Source organism: Mauremys mutica, unplaced genomic scaffold, assembly GCF_020497125.1.
Source record: "Mauremys mutica isolate MM-2020 ecotype Southern unplaced genomic scaffold, ASM2049712v1 000298F_np12_obj, whole genome shotgun sequence".
In the NCBI taxonomy this organism is placed as follows: Eukaryota; Metazoa; Chordata; order Testudines; family Geoemydidae; genus Mauremys; species Mauremys mutica.
The window spans coordinates 371,293-393,398 of NW_025422903.1; the positions used below are offsets into that span (position 1 = coordinate 371,293).

A 22,106-nucleotide genomic window follows, 5' to 3' on the forward strand; every position below is an offset into this window, starting at 1 on the left:
GCTTTGTTTGCGGGGCAGCCTGGCCCTACAGAGCAGATTGCAAGGGCAGGGGTCAGCGGCCAGCCATGTGCCCGAAGGAGAAGTGCCCAGTTTGGGCTCAGACCGGGGTTCCCAGCACAATGGAGCTCGGCTCCTCTGACCTTTCTCTGCGGGATCAAAGAGCCTGGTCTCAAATGTTGGTTCCCCACGGCTAGACCCTCGGCTGGGATCAAGTGCCCCCCCCAACACCTTCTCCTTGGGGAGCTGAAGAGCTGGCGGTCCTGGAGTATCGCTCGGAAGCCGGTTTGCGAATCCCTTAATCGTGGCCTTCGCCAACCGCTCTCTGACTGAACTGGGCACCTCAGTCCAGCCGTGGTCGCACCGGTGCCGAATAAAGCTCTGCAGGCCGGGGGCTCGGGGAGGCTGCGAAGCCGCTCCTGGGAGGAGGCGCTGTGGCTGTTCAGGCCCCGTCCCCGTCCCCTCTGGGCTGCCCTGGGGGCCGGGAAGCTGTCTGCCTCGCTCTGAACCGGAGGCTTCTCGTGCAGGGGGAGCTCGGGCTTGGGGTGGAGGGTGGTTGTTGTTTTGCCGTTGATCTGCCTGGGGTGGGTTCCAATCCAGCCATGCCGCTTGCTTGCTGGCCCCTTGTGAGGCATGCGGAGCCCAGGTGTTGCCCCCGTGCCCACAATCAAGGGGGCGCAGTTGAGATCGGGGTCCCTCCCTCCCCGTGCTGCCTAGCCAGTGGCTGTCCCGAAGCCTGTGCTCCTTGGACAGCTGGCCACCTGCCGCCCAGAGCGAGGGAGCCATTTGGGTGCCCGTGGGTCAGACCCGGCTGGCGGGGGACCATTGGGCTCGCCCCACACGTCTCTTCCGGGCCAGCCCAGTCACGGTCGGGGCTGGAGCCTGAATCGAGGGTCAGAAGCCGATTCCTTTCTGAGGGGCTCAGACCCCCGGGGGCTCAGATCCACTGCTGCCGGAGCAGAGACCCACCCCCCTGCCCAGGTGGGGGGGGAGGGGTGAAAGCGGAGAATGGATCGGAGGGGGAGGGGGCATTCCCAGAACTCCAAGCTGTTGGCCAGGTGTGTGGGCTGGCCGGGGGCGGAGTCAGCTTTGGCTCCGCCCATACGTGGCACTGTCGCCCTGCCCTGGGTAGCTTGGGGGTCACCCTTCCCTGCTCCAGTGGGATGGGCCGCGGGCTGGAGCTGGGCTGCCACAACGGAGGGGGCTCGTTTTGTTTGGGGGAGGGGGGAACTGAGTGGCACCCGGTGCAGTGGGAAGACCCCCTGATCTGGGAAGGGGGCAGCACAGCTGGAGTCTGGTGTGATTTAGGGGGACCCTGGTCTCGAGTCAAGGTGGCTGCGGTGTGGGCACATGGGGTCCCCCAATCTTGATTGACTGAGGGTGGGGTGTAGTAGTTAGTGAGGGTTGAGCTGGGAGCCAGGACTCCTGGGTTCTGTCCCCAGCTCTGCCACAGACCTGTGGCCATTCTCCTTAGATTGCCCCTGCGGGGGGAAGGGCCCGCCTGGGTGCGCTGTCTGTCCAGGCCTGGCTTGGTTGGGGGGCCTTGAGCCGGGACACGGGTGCCTGGCTCCTACGGCAGCGCAAACAGGACAAACCCCTCTGCTGGCTGCGAGGCTCCCTGCCTGGCCCCCCCGTGTTCACCGCCCGTTCTCCCCTCTTCTCTTCCAGGATCAGAACGTGGAAAAGAATAAAAAATGAAAGTGGACCGAACGAAACTGAAGAAAACCCCCACGGAGGCTGTGAGTATCGCTGGGGGTTGGAACTTCCGGGCATGACTGGGGGCTGGAAGGTTAAACACAGGGGTCGGGGCTGGCTAACGAGCAGAGTGCTGGGCTACTGGCCAGCCAGGCCGTCACGCCGACCGGGAGATATTACCACTGCGGGCGGGATCCTCCCTTCGCAACGGGATGTAAATCCTCTGGCCTAGGAATTGCTAGGCCACGCTTGGGCTGCCATTTTTACTGGGATCAAACTGAATCCAGAGCTGGAGAGAGAACCCAGGGGTCCTGGCTCCCAGCCCCCCCTTAACCCCGCTGCTCTAACCACTAGCCCCCACTCCCCTCCCAGAACCAGGGAGAGAACCCAGGAGTCCTGGCTCCCAGCCCCCCCTGCTCTAACCACTAGCCCCCGCTCCCCTCCCAGAGCCGGGGAGAACCCAGGAGTCCTGGCTCTCAGCTCTCTCGTACTAAGCACTAGACCCAACCCGGTGTGAAAACTGTTGCTCCCTATAGGGGGTGTTCTGAGGGCCCTGCTGTGTGAAGAGGGGGTGCTCTCCCTTGATGCCAGAGGGCTGGGGTTCAGTCCTGTGGGTCCATCTCTGATGCCCCGCAGACCTGCCGGGTTCTCCCAGCGTGTTGGAAATCAGCCCTGGGGGAATCCGGCCGGATCATCGCCCCAGGCCCCAAGCAGCCTGGTCCCCCTGACCTGCCTCTCCCCACTTGTCTCCCCAGCCTGCCGACTGCAGGGCCTTGATTGACAAGCTCAAAGTCTGCAACGATGAGCAGCTGCTGCTGGAACTGCAACAGATCAAGACATGGAATATCGGGAAGGTGGGTGTCCGGGCGCTCGCCGCTCGGCTGGGGCCGCCTCTGGCTGGGCACTCGGCTCCTGGGCCAGCCCCAGGCATTGCTGGGGGGTTGGCAGGAATCGGTCACTCGCTGCTTCCAGGGGTCCCCGGCTAGGGGTCTGTGAGAACTGAGGAGAGGAGAAGGTACCACGGCCCCTCCAGGGAGCACCAGCTCTGGGGACTGGCTGGCTCAGTGGGTGGGGAATGGGGCTTGGGGCTTTCCCCTCTTGGGGGCGCTGGCTGTGATCCCAGCCGGAGAGTGGGGGCCGCCAGCCGAGCCCGTGACTATTGGGTGGCTGTCGTGTACGGTTGTGACGCTGGTGCCCGGGGGAGCCAGCTGAGGTCACTCAATCAGGGTGAACTGCAAACAGACCGGGGCAGAGGAACCCCAGACGCTGGTGGATCTTCCAATACTGAGATTTAGCAGCCAGCAGAAACCAGCTTCTCTGGTACCTGCCTGGTTACTGAGGAGTCCAAACCCTGCAGTTCCCGTCCAGTGCCCAGCTCAGGCCTCCGCCCAGACACACCTCAGATCGGATGGTGATTCCTGAACATCTTCTCTCCTCATAGAAAAGGAAAGTTCTTCCCGCCCCAGAGGGTCAGCCACACACCCGGGTCCAGCCGTAACTTAGATCTTACCCAAAATACCCGCTACAGCCAATTCTTATTAACGAAGCTAAAATCTATTAAAGAAAAGCGAGTGAGCGAGAGTTGGTTCAAAGCTCAATCTACAGACACTGGAATTCAATTCCTGAGGTTCAGGGACAAGCCGAGAGGAGCTTCTAGTTGCCAAAAGTCCTTTTAGAAACAGTCCAGAGGTTACAGTCCCATGTCTGTATTCAGGGCGACCCCAGTCAGTGACTGGGGATCTCGATCCTTGTGGCTCAAGGTTTCGCCCTTTTGGACCCCAGAGCGGCTCTGAGGTGCAGCCGGATCGTGGCCCAGGGTTTTTATACATTTCCTGCAGCCTTTGGGCCTGAGAAAACAATCGGCTTCACTCGCCCCCTCCCAGCCATGCTGGCAATTAGCCCAGGGTGATTTACCCATCAAAGCGGTCAGATACAGGTTACCACGACCTGCAAAGAGACGCAGACAATAATCCTATTTCCCTCAAGGATCTTCCTAAACGTTAATGGGCCTTTTCTGATCCCTGAATCCACAGCGATAGACCAGACTTGTTTGCTCACGTGGCAGGACCTGAGCAAACCTCCCCTTGTACCCCTAGCAACGCCCACCGGCTGCATGTCCCAGCTCGGGTCAGTTCCAGACCTTCCGAACCAGGCTGGGTCAGGCTGGGGGGGATTAACTCTCTCGGGCCCTGTCACCCTCCAGTGAGAGGTTATATTACACTCCTGAGGTCACAGCGGTTAGAGCCTCCCATCTCGGTACTGGCCTGGGGCTGTGTGGGGGGAGAGCCGTGTAGGGGCTGGGGGGAGCCAGGACTCCGGGGTTCGCTGGGGCTGGGGGGAGCCAGGACTCCGGGGTTCGCGGGCTGCTCCCCTCACCCCCATCTCCCCCCCTCCAGTGCGAGCTGTACCACTGGGTGGATCTCCTGGACCGCTTTGACGGCATCCTGGCCGACGCCGGGCAGACGGTGGAGAACATGCTGTGGATGCTGGTGTGCGACCGGCCGGAGCGGGAGCAGCTCAAGGCCCTGCTGCTGGCCGTGCTCAACTTCACTGCTCTGCTCATAGAGTACAGCTTCTCCCGGCACCTCTACAGCTCCATCGAGGTGGGGAGGCAGGGCCCCTGGCTTCCATGGGAGGGGAGTGGGGGCTGGGAGCCAGGACACCTGGGTTCTCTTCCTGGCTCTGGGAGGGGAGTGGGGGCTAGTGGGTAGAGTGGGGCGGGGGGCTGGGAGCCCGGACTCCTGGGTTCTGGAAGAACTTCTTCCACCAGCATAGTGCTGTCCACACCCGCACTTAGGTTAGTGTAACTTACGTCACTCAGGGGGTTGGACTAGATGATCTCCTGAGGTCCCTTCCAACCCTAATAATCTATGATTCTCTCCTGGCTCAGGAAGGGGAGGGGGGTCTAGTGGTTAGAGCACGGGGGATGCCCTGGGAGCCAGGATTCCGGGGTTCTCTCCCTGGCTCAGGAAGGGGAGTGGGGGCTGGTGGGTAGGGGGCGGGGCTGGGAGCCAGGACTCCAGGGTTCTCTCCCTGGCTCAGGCTGGGGAGTGGGGGCTGGTGGGTTAGTGTGGGGGGGGGGTGCTGGGAGTCAGGACTCCGGGGTTCTCTCCCTGGCTCCGGCTGGGGTCCCCCGGCTCTGAGCCCCGTGCAGCGTCTAACCCCTCCCGCCGTCCCACAGCACCTGACCACGCTGCTGGCCTCCTCGGACATGCAGGTGGTGCTGGCCGTGCTGAACCTGCTCTACGTCTTCAGCAAACGCTCCAACTACATCACGCGCCTGGGCTCCGACAAGCGGGCGCCCCTGCTGTCCCGGCTGCAGCACCTGGCCGAGGTGAGCGCCCCACACGCCGCGGGGGGCGGGGCGGGGCTGGGGGGGCTGTGGATGTCACTAACCCCCCTCTCCTCTCCTCTCCTCCTGCAGAGCTGGGGCGGCAAGGAAAACGGCTTTGGACTGGCCGGGTGTTGTAGAGACTTGCACATGGTGGTGAGTTCCCACCCCTGGCTTCCTTCTCTTCCGCTAGCCGGCCCTGGCACGCCCTGAGCTGTGGCTTCCTGGCACCTGAGCGGCTGGCCCAGGGTGGGGACAGATTCCGCACCCCGAGCCCTCATGGGCGGAGTTCTTGGGGGATCCCCAGTGCTGCCCCACATCACTTGTTCTCGCCTGGACGCCTGGGTTCCCTCCCGGCTCTGGGAGGGCAGTGGGGTCTAGTGGGTTAGAGCTGGGGGGGCTGGGAGCCAGGACTCCTGGGTTCTATTCCTGGCACAGGGAGGGGAGGGGCGGTCTAGTGAGTTGGAAGGAGGGCTGGGGGCCCGGACTCCTGGGTTCCCCCCTGGCTCTGGGAGGGGGTTCCTTGTAATGGTAGCTGCTCCGTCTCCCCTCCCTGAAGCAGCAGCACACGGTGCCCTGCCAGGGCGGCTGGCACACGAGGCTGGTGCTCCGGACTCCTGGCTTCTAGTCCCAGCTTGGCCTGCGTGCCTCAGTCCCCCTCTTGAGGGGGAACTCAGAGGCGAGAAGAGCGGGGTAGCTGCCGGCGCTAGGTGGGGGGTGGGGCTCTCCCCGGTCTGGGAAGGGGCAGGCCGGCCCCTGCAGTCCTCTGACCCCCCCCGTGCTGTGCTCTCTATGTAGAAATACCCACCCAGTGCCACCACGCTGCACTTTGAGTTCTATGCAGATCTGGGCACCGAGGTCAAAGTGGATAAAAGGGTGAGTGTCCGGCCGGGGAGGGCTGAGCCCCTAGGGGGAGACCCCAGCGTGGGGCTCGGGGGGGCGGGGGTGGAATCGTAGCTTGAAAGGCCCTGGAATGAGGCCAGTTCCGGGGGGCTCTGGCTCACAAGCTCTGTCCTTAGCGCCCTGAGCTGGCAGCGCTCATCCGGGAAGGGCAGGTTTCCTTAGCCGTGCCCACAGCGCCGGGGCGCCTTCCCCCCTCAGCAGCTCATGGCCCGCCGTGCCCCCCAGAGCGAGGTGGGACTGGGAGCCAGGACTCCTGGGTTCTCTCCCCGGCTCTGGGAGGGGAGTGGGGGCTAGTGGTTAGAGTAGGGGGCTGGGAGCCAGGACTCCTGGGCTCTATCCCTGGTGCCAGGAGGGGCGGGTGTGGGGGAGGTTGGAAGTCAGGACTCCTGGGTTCCATCTCCTAGCTTTTGTGTGGGGAGACTGACCAAAGCTGTGGGCAGCTCCCCTCCCAGTTCCCACCCGCCGCCCCCTTAACGCCGCCCCCCCTTCCTTTGCAGACGACCAGCAACACGCTGCATTACATCCACATAGAACAGCTGGACAAGGTGAGGCTTTGGGCCTGGGGGGGATGGGGGGGGGACGTGGGTGTGAAGCCGCCCGGTGCCGAGCGCCTCCTCTGGTCTCCTCCTGCAGATTTCAGAAAGTCCCTCCGAGATCATGGAATCCCTCACCAAGATGTACAACATCCCCAAGGACAAGCAGGTCAGTGCCGGGGCATGGCCGGGGGGGCTGGGAGCCGGGGGCAGAGGAGGGGTCCTGGGGGGCAGGACTGCTCTGGGAGGGGGCTGGGGGCCGGGAGCCAGGACTCCTGGGTTCTATCCTCAGCTTGACTTGGCTCTGGGAGAGAGCCCGGGCGCCTCTGCCTCAGCTTTCCACCCGCCCCCATCTCCTTGGGGGTGGGGGGAGCTGTGCAGTGCCAGGAGGGGTGGGGCCCAGTTGTGGGCTGTACCGGAACCCCCCCAATACTCTGTCCCCCGCCCCACTCCAGATGCTGCTCTTCACACACATCCGCCTGGCGCACGGCTTCTCCAACCACAGAAAGCGGCTGCAGGCTGTGCAGGCCCGGCTGCACGCCATCTCCATACTCGGTAAGGGGTCTCTGAGCCTGGCGCCGCTGGCGCCCGCGCGGCCTGCTCGAGCTGAGGCCGCTGCCTCTGGCTTGGGCCCTGACGCGCTGCCCTCTGTGCCCGCAGTGTACTCCAACGCCCTGCAGGAGTCGGCCAGCAGCATCCTGTACAACGGGCTGATAGAGGAGCTGGTGGACGTGCTGCAGATAACGGACAAACAGCTCATGGTGGGTGTCACTGGGGGGGGGGGGGGCTGGTAACCCCATGGAGTCGGGGTACCGGGGTTCTCGGGGCGCCTGTGCTTGTCGGCCGCACTCACATGGGAGGGGAACCCAGCCAGCCGCTGATGCAGGGCGGCCTTAGCGGCTGTGCCTCAGTTTCCCCCCAAGGGGGCTGGGAAGCCGGGGCCGGGCTTGGCGTCTCACGCCCCTCGTCACCTCACGCAGGACATCAAGGCAGCCTCCTTGAGAACCCTCACCTCCATCGTGCACTTGGAGCGGACCCCGAAACTCAGCAGCATCATCGACTGCACGGGAACCGCCTCCTACCACGGCTTCCTGCCGGTCCTGGTGCGCAACTGCATCCAGGCCATGATCGGTGAGCGGGGGCGGCTGGGGGGAGTGGGGCCGGGAGAAGCGGGGCCGGGCTGGGGGAGCGGGGCCAGGGCCAGGCGGGGCTGGGCTGGGGGAGCGGGGCCGGGGCCAGGCGGGGCTGGGCTGGGGGAGTGGGGCCGGGGCCAGGCGGGGCTGGGCTGGGGGAGTGGGGCCGGGGCCAGGCGGGGCTGGGCTGGGGGAGCGGGGCCAGGCGGGGCTGGGCTGGGGGAGCGGGGCCGGGGGAGCGGGGCCGGGGCCGGGGAAGCGGGGGCCGCCGGGGCAGCGGGGGCCGGGGCCGGGCCGGGGGAGACCCGGGCGAAGGGCTGACCGGGACGTCCCTCGCAGACCCGACCATGGAGCCGTACCCTCACCAGTTCGCCACGGCCCTCTTCTCCTTCCTCTACCACCTGGCCAGCTACGACGCGGGCGGGGAAGCGCTGGTCTCCTGCGGCATGATGGAGGCCTTACTGAAGGTGACGTGGGGAGAGGCCTCTGTCCTCTAGAGGGCGCCGGCTCTGATGGGGCTGGCTCGGGGAGGGGAGGGCGTGGGGGACAGGACATGGGGCCCCAGCTCCCGTCTGGCTCAAGGGCAGAGAGCTGGCTGGCTCACTGGGGGGGCTGGCTCACTGGGGGGGCTGGCTCACTGGGGGGGCTGGGCTGCAAAGGGCTTCTGCCCTCCCTGGACCTTGTCCCGGAGCCGGAACTGAAGACCCCCGGACGGGTCCTGGGTTGGCAGGGCTGGCTGGGACGGTGGTGGTCTCGGCTGTCCCCTCGCGCTGAGCAGGCCGCACTAGGGGGGTTTCAAAGCCCCGCAGGGGTGGGGGGGCGCCTGGCCCCCTCCTGGGCTCGCTCCGGAACCAGAGATCTCGCTGCTCCCCCCGCCAGGTGATCAAGTTCCTGGGGGACGAACAGGACCAGATCACCTTCGTGACCCGGGCGGTGCGCGTGGTGGATCTCATCACCAACCTGGACATGGCGGCCTTCCAGTCCCACAGCGGCCTCTCCATCTTCATCTACCGGCTAGAGGTAACCAGCCCCCCGCCGCCTGCCCCCCCCCCGATCCCCCCGCCCGGCCCCACTGACGCCGTCTCTCTCCCCAGCACGAGGTGGACCTGTGCCGCCGGGAGTGCCCCTTCGTCATCAAGCCAAAGATCCAGAGGCCGCCCACCGCCCCCCTCCAGGAAGGGGAGGAGATGGAGACGGACATGGAAGGTAACTGGGACCGTGGCTGGGCCGTGCGTTTCACCCCCATCGCCCAGCAGCTCTGCCCTGTCTGCGGGCGGCTCGGCGCTGCGGCCGAAACCCCGGGGAGATGGGTGCCGGCCTGGGCTTGGCCAAGCTGCAGGTCTCCTTCGCCTCCCGGGCAGGGGTTGGGGATTGAAAGAGATTCCCAGAGGTCTTTGCTTCCAGCCCCCCCGCTCTAACCCATAGTCCCCACTGCCCTCCCAGAGCTGGGGAGAGAACCCAGGAGTCCGGGCTCCCAGCCCCCCTGCTCTAACCCATAGTCCCCACTGCCCTCCCAGAGCTGGGCAAAGAACCCAGGAGTCCGGGCTCCCAGCCCCCCTGCTCTAACCCATAGTCCCCACTGCCCTCCCAGAGCTGGGGAGAGAACCCAGGAGTCCGGGCTCCCAGCCCCCCTGCTCTAACCCATAGTCCCCACTGCCCTCCCAGAGCTGGGGAAAGAACCCCGGTGTCCGGGCTCCCAGCCCCCCCCCCCCCCCCCCCGCCGCCCGCCCCTGCTCTAATCCACCAGCCCCCACTGCCCTCCCAGAGCTGGGGAGAGAACCCAGGAGTCCGGGCTCCCAGCCCCCCTGCTCTAACCACTAGCCCCCACTGCCCTCCCAGAGCTGGGGAGAGAACCCAGGAGTCCGGGCTCCCAGCCCCCCTGCTCTAACCCATAGTCCCCACTACCCTCCCAGAGCTGGGGAGAGAACCCAGGAGTCCGGGCTCCCTGCCCCCCTGCTCTAACCCAGCAGCCCCCACTGCCCTCCCAGAGCTGGGGAGAGAACCCAGGAGTCTGGGCTCCCAGCCCCCCTGCTCTAACCACTAGCCCCCACTCCCCTCCCAGAGCTGGGGAGAGAACCCAGGAGTCTGGGCTCCCAGCCCCCCTGCTCTAACCCACCAGCCCCCACTGCCCTCCCAGAGCTGGGGAGAGAACCCAGGAGTCTGGGCTCCCAGCCCCCCTGCTCTAACCCATAGTCCCCACTGCCCTCCCAGAGCTGGGAGAGAACCCAGGAGTCGGGGCTCCCAGCCCCCCTGCTCTAACCCATAGTCCCCACTGCCCTCCCAGAGCTGGGGAGAGAACCCAGGAGTCTGGGCTCCCAGCCCCCCTGCTCTAACCACTAGCCCCCACTCCCCTCCCAGAGCTGGGGAGAGAACCCAGGAGTCTGGGCTCCCAGCCCCCCTGCTCTAACCCACCAGCCCCCACTGCCCTCCCAGAGCTGGGGAGAGAACCCAGGAGTCCGGGCTCCCAGCCCCCCTGCTCTAACCTATAGTCCCCACTGCCCTCCCAGAGCTGGGAGAGAACCCAGGAGTCCGGGCTCCCAGCCCCCCTGCTCTAACCCATAGTCCCCACTGCCCTCCCAGAGCTGGGGAGAGAACCCAGGAGTCCGGGCTCCCAGCCCCCCTGCTCTAACCACTAGCCCCCACTCCCCTCCCAGAGCTGGGGAGAGAACCCAGGAGTCTGGGCTCCCAGCCCCCCTGCTCTAACCCGTAGTCCCAGGGATCTCAGCCCCAGAGAGGTGGGCTCCATGGGGCTGGAAGGAGTCGGGTGCCGGGGAATTCCGGGGTGGGGGGTTCCCGGCGTGTAACGTTCCGTGTCCCCCTGCAGTGTCGGACGTGGCCATGGAGAGCAGCCCGGGCCCCTCGACCTCAGCGGAGCCCCGGCCGGAAGCGGCGGCAGTGGTGGTGGCGGAAGCGAGGACGCCGAGCGCCGTTGCCCCCAGCTGCAGCACCGGCGGCACGACCAGTGCGGCGGTCGCCCCCCGCAGCGGTGGGTTGGGCTGGCGCGGGCGGGGGGGGGCAGTGAGCAGCGGCCCGGGTGCTGACCTCTTCCCCCTGTCCGCAGGCGTGCAGTGTATCCCGCAGCGAGCCGCCCTCCTCAAATCCATGCTCAACTTCCTCAAGAAGGCCATCCAGGACCCCGCCTTCTCGGACGGCATTCGCCACGGTGAGGGGGCACCTGTGGCGGGCGGGCCCAGGATCTGAGCTGCCTATTTCCTCCTCTGTCTCCTCCCCCGCCAAGAGAACCCAGGAGTCCTGGCTCCCAGCCCCCCTCCTTTCTCCCTGTTATGAAGTGTGTCTCACGGCCCCTCTCCCCTCGCAGTGATGGATGGCTCCTTGCCTACCTCTCTGAAGCACGTCATCAGCAACGCGGAGTACTACGGCCCGTCTCTCTTCCTGCTCGGTGAGTGCCGGGACAGGGCCAGGGCGATGCCTTCCCGAGTCCCCCCTCCAGCTGCCCTTCTTGGGGGGAGCCACCCTGCGTCCACGAATCCTCCGCAGAGCCGGGGCTAGCGGCCTGGCGTGATCCGGGGAGCCCAGCGGTTATCTGAACTCTGCTGCGGCCGGCTCTGGTGCCCACAATTCAAGGCGGATGGGGGGGTCGGCAGCGGCGGCTGGCTGGCCCGCTGGTGCCTTGGGCTCAGATTCCCCAGCTGTCGAAACGGGGGAACGACCCCGCAGAAGTGAGCTCTGTGTTAGCCGGTATCCCCAGCGCAGCCTCGCGATACGGCCTCCGGACTGGCTCCTGCGGGGCGAGCCCTTGCCCGGCTGTGGTGGGACACAGCGGGCAGCCTGCTGCTTGCGCGAGTTAGGGTAGCGTGTGGAGTCAAACGGAAACTGGGGTGCCCTGACGTACAGCGCCTGGCGCAGGGCGGGGGCTGGGTGCGGCTCATTAGTGTCCAACTTCCCTGACCGCCGCACCCCATAGCCGAGCCAGGCTCCTAAAAGAGGATTCTCTGGGGCAGCCCAGGCTGTCAGATGGTCTGTCTCCAGCCTCCCTGATGCTGCAGAGGAAGGGAATAACTAGCCCCATTGGGCATGGGTGGGGGGAGGGAAATTCCTTCCTGACCCCCGCAGGACCCTGGCTGAAGCCCTGAAGCATGAGAGTGGGTGAGAGGCGTTTCAGTGGGCTCTCTCCCGAACGGGTGGCTGGGCGTGGTAGCTGATCCCTGGCTGGGGGGCGTCTCCGAGAGGAGTGGGGCAGCCGTCCCTCACCCCCCGTGCTCTCTCCTCCGCCCTGCAGCCACCGAAGTGGTGACGGTCTTCGTGTTCCAGGAGCCCTCGCTGCTCTCCTCGCTGCAGGACAACGGGCTGACGGACGTCATGCTACACGCCCTCCTCATCAAAGACGTGAGCCCGGCTGCCCCACCGTCCCCACGCCCTCGCCTGGCCGGCTGGATCCCCGGGCGGGCGGGCTGTGGGTCCCCGCGGGGATCGAAGCGCCTTCGGCTGGGGCTGGGTTCCCGGCTGAGCAGGCCTCCGGTGCCCCCTTGGCCGGGGACTGAACCATCCGCCTGGCGTGTGCTGAACAAGTCCCTGCTGTGGGGTCACTCTGGCCCCCCTCTCACTGGCCCTCTGTTCTGGCTCCTGGCGGCTCTTGGGAGGGCGTGGGGGGGGGCAGCTGACCCCCCGCCCCCGTGGCCGACTCGGCTCTTGGGAGGGCGTGTGGGGGGGGGGCAGCTGACCCCCGGTGGCCGACTCGGCTCTTGGGAGGGCGTGTGGGGGGGGGGCAGCTGACCCCCCGTGGCCGACTCGGCTCTTGGGAGGGTGTGGGGGGGGCAGGTGACCCCCCGCCCCCGTGGCTGACTCGGCTCTTGGGAGGGCGTGGGGGGGGCAGGTGACCCCCCGCCCCCGTGGCTGACTCTGCTCCCCCCATCGGGCAGGTCCCGGCCACACGGGAAGTCCTGGGCTCCCTCCCCAACGTGTTCAGCGCCCTGTGTCTGAACGCCCGCGGCCTCCAGTCCTTCGTGCAGTGCCAGCCCTTCGAGCGGCTCTTCAAGGTGCTGCTGTCCCCGGATTACCTGCCCGCCATGCGGCGCCGGCGCAGCTCCGACCCGCTGGGTGAGTACCGGGGGGGGGGGGCGCTCGCCAGCCATCCCTAGGCTCCTGAGCCTGGCACCCTCCTGGCAGTGGGCATCGGATGCTTTTCTGGGGGAAGAGACTTGCCCAAGAACTCACAGCTAGAGAACCCAGGAGTCCTGGCTCCCAGCCCCCTGCCCTAACCACTAAGCCCCACTCCCCCCCCCAGAGCCAGGGAGAGAACCCAGGAGTCCTGGCTCCCAGCCCCCTGCCCTAACCACTAAGCCCCACTCCCCTCCCAGAGCCAGGGAGAGAACCCAGGCGTCCTGGCTCACCCCGCCCCCAGCTGTGGCCGGCCCTGACAGGCTGCGCTGCCCCCGGGGGCGCCCCAGCCCGTGTGGGAGGCTGGCGGCTCTGGGGCTCTGCTCGCGCGCTGAGCCTGCTCTGCCCTGCAGGGGACACGGCCTCGAACCTGGGCAGCGCCGTGGACGAGCTCATGAGGCACCAGCCCACGCTCAAGACGGATGCCACCACCGCCATCATCAAGGTAGGGGGCGGAGGGAGGGCGGATCTGCCCCCCCCGGGCCCTGGACTCGCCCGGCCTGCGGGGTCGGGCGGGGGGGGGTGGCACTGCCATCCTGCAGCGCTGGTTGTTGTGGGTCCTTAGCGCATGGCTCTGACCCCACCAGCCCCGCCCCGGGCTCTGGCCACCAGGAGGAGCCGTTTGCCTAGTGTCACCTGGCTTAAAATCCTCGTGAGCCCCTTCGCTCCTCCCCCCCCCCGTCCCGCCAAACGCCCTCTCCTGGCCTTTCTCCCCCCTCCCCTGCTCCCCCCCCCCCGCGCTTTGGTACGCGCCGGCCAGGCCAGTCCGTCCCTTGGGATCCCATCTGTCTCTGGGTCTCCTCCCCCTCCCTGTCTGTCTCTCCGACCTCACCCTGGGGTCGGCAGCCCATGGGAACGGCCCCCCCCCCCGCTGCCCGAATCCCCCCAGTCGGGCGCTGAGCAGCTGGGCCCCTCCCCGGCCGCCCCGGCTCACTGCGCCGTCTCCTCCCCGCCGCAGCTGCTGGAGGAGATCTGCAACCTGGGCCGGGACCCCAAGTACATCTGCCAGAAGCCCTCCATCCAGAAGGCCGACGGCACGGCCACGGCCCCGCCGCCCCGCTCCACCCACGCGGCCGAGGAGGCCTCCAGCGAAGACGAGGAGGAGGAGGAGGTGCAGGCCATGCAGACCTTCAACGCCACCCAGCAGAGCGAGGCGGAGCCCGGCCAGCAGTGAGTGCCCCCCCCCCCCCGATGGCGCCAGGCTTCACCCGTAGACACGGGAGCCCTTCGGCACCTGGGCCGGCCCCGCGTCTTTCCCAAGCTCGTGGTGGGAAACTGGTCTTCGCAGCTCAATTTGCCGTGAACCCAGGAGTCCTGGGTCCTAGCCCCACCCATGGTCTGATCCCCTAGACCCCACTCCCCCCCCCAGAGCCGGGGGTTGAACCCAGGAGCCCTGGTGCCCAGCCCCCCCCCGCTCTAACCACTAGACCCCACTCCCCTCCCAGAGCCGGGGGTAGAACCCAGGAGTCCTGGCCCCCAGGCCCCCGCCGCTCTAACCTAACATGTGAATTAGGCCCCAATGGCTCTGCTCCCAGAGCACAGCCAAGCTATCCCCACCTTGATGATGATGGGGTGGGGGAGGGTGCAGAGGAGAGGGAAACTGAGGCACGGTGGGGGGAGATGGCTTCCCCCGGGAGGAGGCTACGAACATCCCAGCCCCCTAGAGTGGCTTGGAAGCTGCTGTCCAGCCCAGGGAGAGGTGGGGGCAGATCTGGTCCCGCCACGTTTCGGGCACGGCAGCGCCCCGGCCGCTCACGGGGGGCGTGTGGGAGCCAGATGCCGCGTGGGTGCGAGATCTCCGTGCTGGGGGCTCCGGATCCCACCGCTTCCCCTCAGCGCCAGGCTGGGCGAGGCGCTAACTGGGGCACTTCCCTTCCTCTTCCAGGGTGGTTGGGACGGAGGAGCGAATCCCCATCCCCCTCATGGACTATATCCTCAACGTGGTGAGTTGGGCAGGGCTGGGGGGACGTGGGGCCCCTCGCCGGCCGCCCCCTGGGCGAGATCCCCCCGCTGGCCTGTTGCAGTGCCCGGGGCAGGCTCCCACCCGCATGGCGAGGCTCGTGATGGGGCCAGCATCTGTGCCACGCTCCAGGGGGCGGCTGGGCCGCGGGTGCGAAATCATGTTTCCTGGGCACGGGGCTAATGCCCCCTCCCCCCGTCCATCTGTGCAAGGGACCTTTCCCCACCTTGGGGGCCCCCAAACCTCCAGTGTCCTTCGGTCCCCTCCCCTCCCCATTCACCTCTCGGCTGAGCCCGAGGGAGTGGGGCGGGGACTGCGCCCCGGGCCGGCGGGGCGGGGGGCTCGGGGGGGGCGGGGGCTGCGCCGCGGGGCGGGGGGCTCGGGGGCGGGGGGCTCGGGGGGGGCGGGGACTGCGCCGCGGGGCGGGGGGATCGGGGGCGGGGGGATCGGGGGGGGCGGGCACTGCGCCCCGGGCCGGCGGGGCGGGGGGATCGGGGGGGGCGGGGACTGCGCCCCGGGGCGGGGGGATCGGGGGGGGCGGGGACTGCGCCCTGGGCCGGCGGGGCGGGGGGATCGGGGGCGGGGACTGCGCCCCGGGGCGGCGGGGTGGGGGGATCGGGGGGGGCGGGGACTGCGCCCCGGGCTGACCCCCTCTTCCCCCCCCCATCCCAGATGAAGTTCGTGGAGTCCATCCTTAGCAACAACACGACGGACGACCACTGTCAGGAGTTCGTCAGCCAGAAGGGGCTGCTGCCCCTGGTCACCATCCTGGGCCTGCCCAACCTGCCCATCGACTTCCCCACCTCGGCCGCCTGCCAGGCCGTGGCGGGCGTCTGCAAATCCATCTTGGTAAGGGGGGGGCTGCCCGGGGCTGGGCCGGGGGAGACACAGCAGGTGGGGAATCGCTCTCCCCCTCCCTTTCGGAAATCGCTCTCCCGGGGCTTTGAGAGCACTTGGTACCCCAGATCCTTTCCAGCAGGGCCGGGGTCCTGCGGAACTCCCTGCCACCGGGAAACGGGGCTGAGCCCTTGAGGGGAATTCCACGGGGAGGCCGGCACCTGCGGGGGTTGGGCAGGAATGGGGGCGGGACCACAGCCCTCCGTGGGCACCCCGGCTCCCATGGTGCATCTGGTTCAGCAGAATCAGCGTCTGCCCTCAGGGTGGGCAGAGGGCAGCTGGCAGCGACTCGTGGCACCTCGCGTCTCCCACCCCAGCTAGCTGGAGTCGGCCATGAGTCCCACCCCAGCTCCGGGGCCCGTGTGTCAGGCCGGACTCACCCCGCTCCCTCTGTTCCAGACGCTCTCCCACGAGCCCAAGGTGCTGCAGGAGGGGCTGCTGCAGCTCGACTCGATCCTCTCTTCCCTGGAGCCCTTGCACCGGCCCATTGAGGCGCCGGGCGGCTCCGTGCTGCTGCGGGAGCTGGCCTGCGCGGGCAACGTAGCCGACGCCACCCTGTCGGCCCAGGCCACGCCGCTGCTCCACGCGCTGACGGCCGCCCACGCCTACATCATGATGTTCGTCCACACCTGCCGGGTGGGCCAGGTGAGCCGGCGGGCTGGCGGGCGGCTGGGGGTGGTGGGGCCCACCTGGGCCGGGCGGCGGGCTGAGTCTGCAACCGGAGCTCTGTCTCTTCCAGAGCGAGATCCGGGCCATCTCGGTGAACCAGTGGGGCTCCCACCTGGGCCTGAGCGTTCTCAGCAAGCTGAGCCAGCTGTACTGCTCCCTGGTGTGGGAGAGCACCGTCCTGCTGTCCCTCTGCACCCCCAACAGGTACGGGGGGTCCGCCCCCCACACTGCTCCAGCCTGGTGCAGACGCTGCTTCCGGCCCACGGCCGCCCCAGAGTGTTCGGAGCAAAGGGGCAGCTGCAGCTGTCGGGCTGGACGCTAAGGGGTGGGGGTAACGGGGTCCTGGCTGGGGCTGGGGTCTAATCCAGCTGTTGGGGGAGGTGCCGGGCCGGGTGGGCCCACGGGTCGGATTGGGCGGGTACCAGGCCGGGGGGGCCCACGGGTCAGATCGGCGGGGGTGGGCGGGTGCCAGGCTGGATCGGGGGGGCGGGGAGGGGGTGCCGGGCCAGGGGGGCCCACGGGCCTGACGCCCCCTTGCCCCTATTCCCAGCTTGCCAACAGGCTGTGAGTTCGGCCAGGCCGACATGCAGAAGCTGGTGCCCAAGGAGGAGAAGGCGGCACCCAACGCCCCCCAGGGAGCCAAGAAAGCAGGTACGGACTCGGGGACAGGGTGCCGGCAGGGAGCTCCCCTCAGCTTCTCCTCATGCAGGTTCCTGGGCCCTGGCTCTGGGAGGGCACTGGGGCCTAGTGGTTAGAGTGGGGGGGAGTGAGAGCAGGGATCCCAGCATGAACATAAGAACGGCCAGACCGGGTCAGACCAAAGGTCCATCTAGCCCAGTATCTGTCTGCCGACGGTGGCCAGTGCCAGGTGCCCCAGAGGGAGTGAACCCAACGGGTGGTGATCAAGTGATCTCTCTCCTGCCGTCCATCTCCACCCGCTGACAAACGGGGGCCAGGGACCCCATTCCTCACCCAGCCTGGCTACTAGCCATTAACGGACTTAACCTCCATGAATTTATCCAGTTCCCTTTTAAACATTGTTATTGTCCCGGCCTTCTCAGCCTCCTCAGGCAGGGAGTTCCACAGGTTGACTGTGCGCTGCGGGAAGAACAACTTCCTTTGATTTGTTTTAACGGCTGGGGCAAGGTCTGGGGGGCTGCTGGTTAGTCCAGGGCTCAAGCCCCACCCAGCACTAATTCTTTCCCTCCCCCCAGAAGGTGAAGCGGAGGCAGTCGCAGGGGGGAGTGTGGAGCCCCCGGCCCAGGGCCTGCTGGAGGGGATCGGCCTGGACGGAGACGCGTTGGCCCCCATGGAGACGGACGAGCCCAGCACTGCCGATGCCAAGGGCAAGCCCAAGATCACGCCGGCCATGGCGGCCAGGATCAAGCAGATCAAACCCCTCCTGTCGGGTGAGCGACACGGACGCCACTGGGACGCCTGGGTTCTCTCTCCAGCTTGGGGAGGGGAGTGGGGTTTAGGGGTTAGAGCAGGGGGCGTGGGAGCCAGGACTCCTGGGTTCTCTCTCTGGCTCTGGGAGGGGAGTAGGGTTCAGTGGTTAGAGTGGGGGGTGGGCTGGGAGCCAGGACTCCTGGGTTCTCTCCTCAGCGCTGGCGGGGAGGGAAAGCAAATCCTCCATGCCAGGGGATTGCAGGGCCTTGGGTAGTGCCTGGTGTTGGCTGCCCGCTCACCTCTGCCCCATGCCCCCCACAGCCTCGTCCCGGCTGGGCCGCGCTCTGGCCGAGCTGTTTGGGCTGCTGGTGAAGCTGTGCGTGGGCTCCCCGGTGCGCCAGAGACGGAGCCACCACGCTGCCAGCACCACCACCGCGCCCACGCCGGCCGCCCGCTCCACTGCCTCGGCCCTCACCAAGCTGCTGACCAAGGGGCTCTCCTGGCAGCCCCCGCCCTACACCCCCACGCCGCGCTTCCGGTGAGTGTGAAAAGCAGGCGGTTTTGGCTCCCCGCGCGCCGGGTACAGGTCACAGGTTGGAGCCCCTCCCGCTTAGTTCAGTGTGGTTCAGGTGTTCACTGGTGTCACCAGCGGGGAGAGGGGGGGGTGTAGAGGCCACTCTGGGGTGCAGGCGACAAGCCGGCTCTTGTGGACGTGAGGGGTGAGGCTGTGTCTGATGCCTGGGCATTACGCAGAATTACAGCCTGTTGCAGGAAGAATCTTACAACGTGTAGCGTTACTGCACCCGTGTCGCCGGGACAATGATGTTCAGCGGATTATGGCTTTTCAAATAACACCTCACAAGTTCATTAAGTGGTGAACATAATGGTATAGACCGTCACAGGGGTGTGTGTTGGGGCCGGGGTCTGATCCCTTGGGGAGGGCATGGGTGGGGGGGCTGGATGGGAGACGGTTCTGGTCTGCCAGGTGGGAGGGGGGGCTTGGGGGTGTCCCCAGCGCGGGGCTGACCGCTTTCCCCACCCCCCACAGGCTGACGTTCTTCATCTGCTCGGTGGGGTTCACGTCGCCCATGCTGTTCGACGAGCGCAAGTACCCCTACCACCTCATGCTGCAGAAATTCCTCTGCTCCGGTGGCCACAACGCCCTCTTCGAGTGAGTCCCCGGCAGCCCTGGGGCCGGAGCCGGGGCCCTGGGATGTCCGAGTTCCCTGCTCGAGGCTGAGGGGGGAGTGGGGACGAGTGATTAGAGCAGCGGGGCTGGGAGCCAGGACTCCCGGGTTCTGCTCCCCGGCGTGTGGGGGGGATCCCAGCCTGGGACAGACCTTTAACCTGCCCTTACCCACAGGACCTTCAACTGGGCCCTCTCCATGGGGGGCAAGGTCCCCGTGGCCGAGGGGCTGGAGCACCCGGACCTGCCGGATGGGACAGGGGAGTTCCTGGACGCCTGGCTCATGCTGGTGGAGAAGATGGTGAACCCCAGCACGGTGCTGGAGTCGCCCCACGCTCTGCCTGCCAAGCTGCCGGGCGGGCAGAACTACCCGCAGTTCAGCGCCCTGCGCTTCCTGGTGGTCACCCAGAAGGTGGGTGCCGAGGCCGGTTGGCACCGTCCGGGCCGCAGCGGTGTGACTGCCACAGCCTGGGCCAGTGGCTCGCAGAGCGCGGAGACAGTGGGGTGTCCGTCCCCGTCTCCCCCCGCCGGCCCATTGCTCAGTCTGCGGCATGAGAGGGCGCCAGGCCGTATGCCCCAGCTACTGGGGATGGGCATGGGGGATCCTTGCTGCTGCTGACAGGGTGGGGCTCCCTGCCCCCCCTCCTCTGCCATGGGGCCTTGTCAGCCCCTCCCAAGGAACTGGCAAGAGAGAGCATGTCAGGTCAGATGCTGTGGCTCTTGGGTGAGGGGATATGGGGGGATCCCACTGCTACCACCAGCAGTGCTGACTGGTGTGGGGGGGGGGAAATCCCACTCCTGCCACTAGCGGAGCTGCCACTAACTCCTCTGCCTCCCAGGCGGCCTTCACCTGCATCAAGAACCTGTGGAACCGCAAGCCCCTGAAGGTGTACGGGGGGCGCATGGCAGAGTCCATGCTGGCCATCCTGTGCCACATCCTGCGGGGCGAGCCCCTCATCCGCGAGCGCCTGGGCAAGGAGAAGGAGGGGGCGCGTGGGGAGGAGGAGGCCGGGCAGGAGGAGGGCGGAGCCCGGCGGGAGCCCCAGGTCAACCAGCAGCAGCTGCAGCAGGTAGGGGGTGATGCCGGGGCTGGGAGCCTGGGTTCTCTCCTGGCTCAGGGAGGGGAGTGGGGTCTGGTGGTTAGAGCAGTGGGGCTGGGAGCCAGGATGCCTGGGTTCTCTCCTGGCTCGGGGAGGGGAGTGGTGGCTTGGAGTGAGGGGGCTGGGAGCCAGGACGCCTGGGTTCTCTCCTGGCTCGGGGAGGGGAGTGGTGGGTTGGGAGCCAGGACGCCTGGGTTCTCTCCTGGCTCGGGGAGGGGAGTGGTGGGTTGGGAGCCAGGACGCCTGGGTTCTCTCCTGGGGAGGGGAGGAGAGTGGTGGGTTGGGAGCCAGGATGCCTGGGTTCTCTCCTGGCTCGGGGAGGGGAGTGGGGTCTGGTGGTTAGAGCAGGGAGGGCTGGGAGCCAGGATGCCTGGGTTCTCTCCTAGGGAGCGGAGGAGTGTGGGGTCTGGTGGTTAGAGCAGGGGGGTTGGGAGCCAGGACGCCTGGGTTCTCTCCTGGGGAGGGGAGGAGAGTGGTGGGTTGGGAGCCAGGACGCCTGGGTTCTCTCCTGGCTCGGGGAGGGGAGTGGTGGGTTGGGAGCCAGGACGCCTGGGTTCTCTCCTGGGGAGGGGAGGAGAGTGGTGGGTTGGGAGACAGGATGCCTGGGTTCTCTCCTGGCTCGGGGAGGGGAGTGGGGTCTGGTGGTTAGAGCGGGGGGGCTGGGAGCCAGGATGCCTGGGTTCTCTCCTGGGGAGGGGAGGGGAGTGGGGTCTGGTGGTTAGAGCAAGGGGGCTGGGAGCCAGGATGCCTGGGTTCTCTCCTGGCTCGGGGAGGGGAGTGGGGTCTGGTGGTTAGAGCAGGGGGGCTGGGAGCCAGGATGCCTGGGTTCTCTCCTGGCTCGGGGAGGGGAGTGGGGTCTGGTGGTTAGAGCAGGGGGGGCTGGGAGCCAGGATGCCTGGGTTCTCTCCTGGGGAGGGGAGGAGAGTGGGGTCTGGTGGTTAGAGCAGGGGGGCTGGGAGCCAGGATGCCTGGGTTCTCTCCTGGCTCGGGGAGGGGAGTGGTGGGTTGGACGCCTGGGTTCTCTCCCTCTCCCGCTGAGGTTCGCCTCCCTCTCCCAGCTGATGGACATGGGTTTCACGCGGGAACACGCCATGGAGGCCCTGCTGAACACCAGCACCATGGAGCAGGCCACCGAGTACCTCCTGACCCACCCCCCGCCGCTCATGGGCGGGGTCGTACGGGTAAGCACCCCATGGCCCAGCCCCGGGTCCCCCACCCCCACCCGGGCCCTGTGCCCCCCAGCTCCCTCTGGGGCCGCCCGGCGCCTGCCCCTCAACTGCCCCATGGCTTGTGCTGCAGGACCTGAGCATGTCGGAGGAGGACCAGATGATGCGAGCCATCGCCATGTCGCTGGGCCAGGAGATCCCCATGGAGCAGCGGGCCGAGTCCCCGGAGGTAAGGGGCCCGCCCAGGGCTGGGGTAGCAGGAGTGGGGGGCGCTGCGGATACGGTGTAGGGGACCTGGCAGTGCTGGGGGGATCCGGCGGTGGGGATCCGGCTGCGGCAGGCGGGCGGGCGGGGGATCCGGCGGCCGGGCAGATCTCACCCCGTGCCCCCCACCCCCGGCGCAGGAGGCCGCCTGCCGGAAGGAGGAAGAGGAGCGCAAGGCGCGGGAGAAGCAGGAGGAGGAGGAGGCCAAGTGCCTGGAGAAGTTCGAGGACGCGCAGCCGCTGGACCCGGCCGAGCTGCACGGCTTCACGGACGCCATGTTGCCCGGCTGCTCCCAGCTGCTGGACGAGCTGCCGGACACCGTGTACCGCGTCTGCGACCTCATCATGACGGCCGTCAAGCGCAACGGCGCCCCCTACCGCGACACCATCCTCAAGCAGGTGGTCAAGCAGGTGAGGAGCCCGCACCCCGGGCAGACTGCGGGCAGCTGTCCCGGGCCTGGCACCCATGGGGGGGGAGGGAGTCACTCAGGGGGCCATGGGGCCTGACGCTTGCCCCTGTCCCCCCTCCCTGCCCAGGTGTGGGAAGCGGCCGACGTGCTCATCAAGGCAGCCCTGCCCCTCACCACCAGCGACACCAAGACGGTCTCGGAGTGGATCAGCCAGATGGCCACACTGCCCCAGGCTGCCAACCTGGCCACCCGCATCCTGCTGCTCACCCTGCTCTTCGAGGTGAGGCCGCCGGGCCGGGGGAGACCCCAGGAGTCCTGGCTCCCAGCCCCCCTGCTCTAACCACTAGACCCCACTG

At 67.6% G+C, this 22,106-nt stretch overlaps 1 protein-coding gene across 4 annotated transcripts in view; it reads left to right on the forward strand.

Annotated features, from left to right (window-relative positions):
* HUWE1 (HECT, UBA and WWE domain containing E3 ubiquitin protein ligase 1) overlaps positions 1-22,106 on the forward strand; it is a 66,268-nt gene that overhangs the window by 14,534 nt on the left and 29,628 nt on the right. For 3 of the 4 annotated variants that reach the window (XM_045000334.1, XM_045000333.1, XM_045000335.1), the window contains exons 3-37: positions 1,666-1,736; positions 2,448-2,546; positions 4,089-4,295; positions 4,874-5,026; positions 5,117-5,179; positions 5,822-5,899; positions 6,424-6,471; positions 6,560-6,628; positions 6,915-7,014; positions 7,120-7,220; positions 7,440-7,590; positions 7,932-8,059; positions 8,472-8,612; positions 8,687-8,798; positions 10,417-10,578; positions 10,654-10,755; positions 10,912-10,992; positions 11,833-11,939; positions 12,473-12,650; positions 13,064-13,155; positions 13,669-13,880; positions 14,596-14,653; positions 15,343-15,519; positions 15,967-16,212; positions 16,307-16,440; positions 16,787-16,887; positions 17,451-17,645; positions 17,947-18,163; positions 18,674-18,796; positions 18,989-19,223; positions 19,651-19,881; positions 20,970-21,092; positions 21,211-21,306; positions 21,482-21,751; positions 21,878-22,030. In XM_045000334.1, coding sequence (XP_044856269.1) covers positions 1,692-1,736; positions 2,448-2,546; positions 4,089-4,295; positions 4,874-5,026; positions 5,117-5,179; positions 5,822-5,899; positions 6,424-6,471; positions 6,560-6,628; positions 6,915-7,014; positions 7,120-7,220; positions 7,440-7,590; positions 7,932-8,059; positions 8,472-8,612; positions 8,687-8,798; positions 10,417-10,578; positions 10,654-10,755; positions 10,912-10,992; positions 11,833-11,939; positions 12,473-12,650; positions 13,064-13,155; positions 13,669-13,880; positions 14,596-14,653; positions 15,343-15,519; positions 15,967-16,212; positions 16,307-16,440; positions 16,787-16,887; positions 17,451-17,645; positions 17,947-18,163; positions 18,674-18,796; positions 18,989-19,223; positions 19,651-19,881; positions 20,970-21,092; positions 21,211-21,306; positions 21,482-21,751; positions 21,878-22,030 — 4,788 coding nt within the window. In that variant the 5' untranslated portion in view covers positions 1,666-1,691. The remainder of the gene's footprint in view (positions 1-1,665; positions 1,737-2,447; positions 2,547-4,088; positions 4,296-4,873; positions 5,027-5,116; positions 5,180-5,821; positions 5,900-6,423; positions 6,472-6,559; positions 6,629-6,914; positions 7,015-7,119; positions 7,221-7,439; positions 7,591-7,931; positions 8,060-8,471; positions 8,613-8,686; positions 8,799-10,416; positions 10,579-10,653; positions 10,756-10,911; positions 10,993-11,832; positions 11,940-12,472; positions 12,651-13,063; positions 13,156-13,668; positions 13,881-14,595; positions 14,654-15,342; positions 15,520-15,966; positions 16,213-16,306; positions 16,441-16,786; positions 16,888-17,450; positions 17,646-17,946; positions 18,164-18,673; positions 18,797-18,988; positions 19,224-19,650; positions 19,882-20,969; positions 21,093-21,210; positions 21,307-21,481; positions 21,752-21,877; positions 22,031-22,106) is intronic. The other variant, XM_045000336.1, reaches the window with a different exon arrangement.